The 2,973-nt window shown below is 54.2% G+C and overlaps 1 protein-coding gene across 1 annotated transcript; it reads left to right on the forward strand.

The window, feature by feature from the left end:
* The first annotated feature begins 2,130 nt into the window (after nucleotides 1–2,130).
* Nucleotides 2,131–2,973, forward strand: LOC142792866 (histone H2A-like). Its single transcript, XM_075885693.1, has one exon. It carries the CDS (start codon nucleotides 2,537–2,539, stop codon nucleotides 2,909–2,911), a length of 375 nt encoding a protein of 124 aa, XP_075741808.1. The 5' UTR covers nucleotides 2,131–2,536; the 3' UTR covers nucleotides 2,912–2,973.

The raw sequence follows: 2,973 nt of genomic DNA on the forward strand, positions 1-2,973 counted from the left end.
TAGTCGCAGTTTCATCTTTCACAATCATGAGGGTTCCCATATTGAAAGTATTCCTTCCCCGAACTTGTGGCAGGGACGCACGATGCGAAATTACAAAATGATCGCGCTTGAAAGCTTCATACAAATGCACTGTCGACCCGCCGAACATAGTCAGTAATCTAAAACAAAGCGGAAATAAACGGTGCGTCCGCTCATTCATTTAAGGTAAGTTTCCCACCACATTCCGAATGGAACGTACCACTCATTTGTGCCTAGCACAGGCGCATTTGTTCTTTCGAAGAGAACACAGTGTTCCGCTACACCGTGTGATTATGTAAACGTCAAGCCGAGCAGTGTCGTTTGCTGGCCGGCCTGGCTATGTTTCTTTCGGCGACGCGCAAACGGAGCACTCGGTGCGAAAACGGGAAATGCCCATACCTCGTGTCGACCGCCTTTCTTTACTGGATTTCGTACTTCTTTGTGCACTATATAAATCACCTGCGTGGTACCCCTGTCATGCGTACGCACAGTTTTGTTTTTTCCTTCACTCGGGCTGTCGATACTTTGCTTTCGGACAATAATTAGCATGCAGTCCGCCGCCACGCTTTTCTGCTTCTACAGCTATTGTCACATGCGTCTATATATTTCTCCCCTATCTTTTCTTGCATCAATGCTTCCGCACATTTTTCACCGCGCCACGCACTTTAAGCTACATTCACTCCTCCTACAGTCTCGAAACGGGCCTGCCCTGCGCTCTCAAGAAATAAATGCCCCAATTTCGTAAACAAATGAATGGCGTGGCAGAGAAGGAACTCTGCGCTGTCTGATGAATGTGGCTGTACCCTTCACATCGGGCGGCAGCTATCACCACCTAGCCATAATGCTGACCTAACAAACAGCTACATTTATCTTGTTTTTTTTCTCTCTTTAAATAGTGAAGTATAGGACCGCGGTGCTTTGCAGTGAATGGTTTAGTTTTCACTCTTGCCTTGACTTTAGCCACCAATAAGATAACCACCTTCTAGTTAATTCTACCCGCCTAAAGTCTATTTTGCCCTCCCCCGTCTCTAAACCCCGGTGCTTTTGAAAAACTCTGCGCCATCATTCTAAACTATAAGGTGAAGCCCTTTACATAGCATTATCAAGTGTTCGGCAGTTTCCTTCTCTCCGCATGCACTGCATACCGTGTATACCCCTTCATATTTGGCCCGACATGTCGGAGTTGCTCGGGCAAGCGCTGACGCGAGTTTCCTATTCTATCATTTCCCAAGAGCTGAACACACTCGAGTTCATGTTACCTTTTTTTGAGAGAAGCGGCCACCTTCCCCCTGTTTTTTTTTTTTTTTAATTACCACGCTCCTGGTTTTGTTTTCCCTCCATTACCGTACTTGTGGCACTTTTCTCCGCGCACTCGGTCTTCTCTAATTTACCTGTTCAACCTCCCCGAGCACACACGTCGAGCGCGGCACACCAACGCTCCTGCTAGCGGTGTTCAACAGAGAGAAGAGGATGGATTCGGAGCCGAATCTCTCAGCACAACCCCTATGCCGACGCAGACAATTTGGGTGGCTCTGAGAAGAGCCGTTGATTTGTCGTTGCTCGCTGTGGCCCACGACGCACGCCTACTTGGAGCTGGTGTACTTGGTGACGGCTTTTGTACCCTCGGACACCGCGTGCTTGGCCAGCTCTCCGGGCAGCAGCAGGCGCACCGCGGTCTGGATCTCCCGGCTCGTGATGGTCGAGCGCTTGTTGTAGTGAGCAAGGCGTGACGACTCGGCGGCGATACGCTCGAAGATGTCGTTCACGAAGCTGTTCATGATGGACATGGCCTTGCTGGAGACACCAGTGTCGGGGTGCACCTGCTTCAGCACCTTATAGATGTAGATGGAGAAGCTCTCCTTCCTGCGGCGCTTCTTCTTCTTCTTGTCCGTGGCGCGCACATTCTTCTGCGCCTTGCCGGCCTTCTTGACGGCTTTGCCAGACGGTTGGGGAGGCATGATTTCACACAACACGCATGCGAGACCAGAGTCGAATGCGCGTGTCCCCCCGTCTCGCCGCGCTTAAATATGAGCGAGGGGTGTTGACGAGATCAGCACAACGCGCGCGCCCCATTGGTTCGCACGGCTTCTCTCTCTCACACTCTCATCCGTTCCCCGCGAGCGGCGGCGCGCGATGGTGGCAACGGAAACCATTCGAGCACGGCTCTCATCTCAGAAGGCAGCAGCTTTCTTGCGCGTTGCGACTGAAGTTGCTCCGCCGGAGGGTAGTCCCTTTGTCGGGCCTCCCTGGCTTGTATGCCGGGAGGCAGGCCGCGTCTGTTGGGCGCCTGGCGCCGAACGGTGGCCCCCTTGCCAGGGCATGGCCGTCTGCCCGAAACAAATCTTCCCCCCACACAGCCCTGGGGGGAGGGAGAGCCGGGACAGACGTAGGATGATGATGGGTTGATGAGTTAAGTGTGACTCTGGGACAAAGCGTTTCGGCGCCGCGTCTCCTTCCTATCTGACAACGGCTCTCTTGTTTTCGGCAACCGGCGTCGTACCAAGCGAAAAGCAACACCATGTCCGGACGTGGCAAGGGCGGCAAGGCGAAAGGCAAGAGCAAGACCCGTTCTAGCCGCGCGGGGCTTCAGTTCCCCGTGGGCCGTATTCACCGCCTCCTACGCAAGGGAAACTACGCCGAGCGCGTCGGAGCTGGCGCTCCGGTCTACCTGGCTGCCGTACTCGAGTACCTGGCCGCCGAGGTGCTCGAGCTGGCGGGCAACGCCGCTCGTGACAACAAGAAGACCCGGATCATCCCCCGTCACTTGCAGCTCGCCATCCGCAACGACGAGGAGCTGAACAAACTGCTTTCCGGCGTCACCATCGCGCAGGGCGGTGTGTTGCCCAACATTCAAGCCGTGCTTCTTCCAAAGAAGACGGAGAAGAAGGCGTAAGCGAGCACCCCTTCCGCGCGCTCGCCGCATTCCCCAAACGGTCCTTCTAAGGACCACCCAAA

This window comes from Rhipicephalus microplus, unplaced genomic scaffold (assembly GCF_043290135.1).
Source record: "Rhipicephalus microplus isolate Deutch F79 unplaced genomic scaffold, USDA_Rmic scaffold_251, whole genome shotgun sequence".
NCBI classification, from domain to species: Eukaryota; Metazoa; Arthropoda; class Arachnida; order Ixodida; family Ixodidae; genus Rhipicephalus; species Rhipicephalus microplus.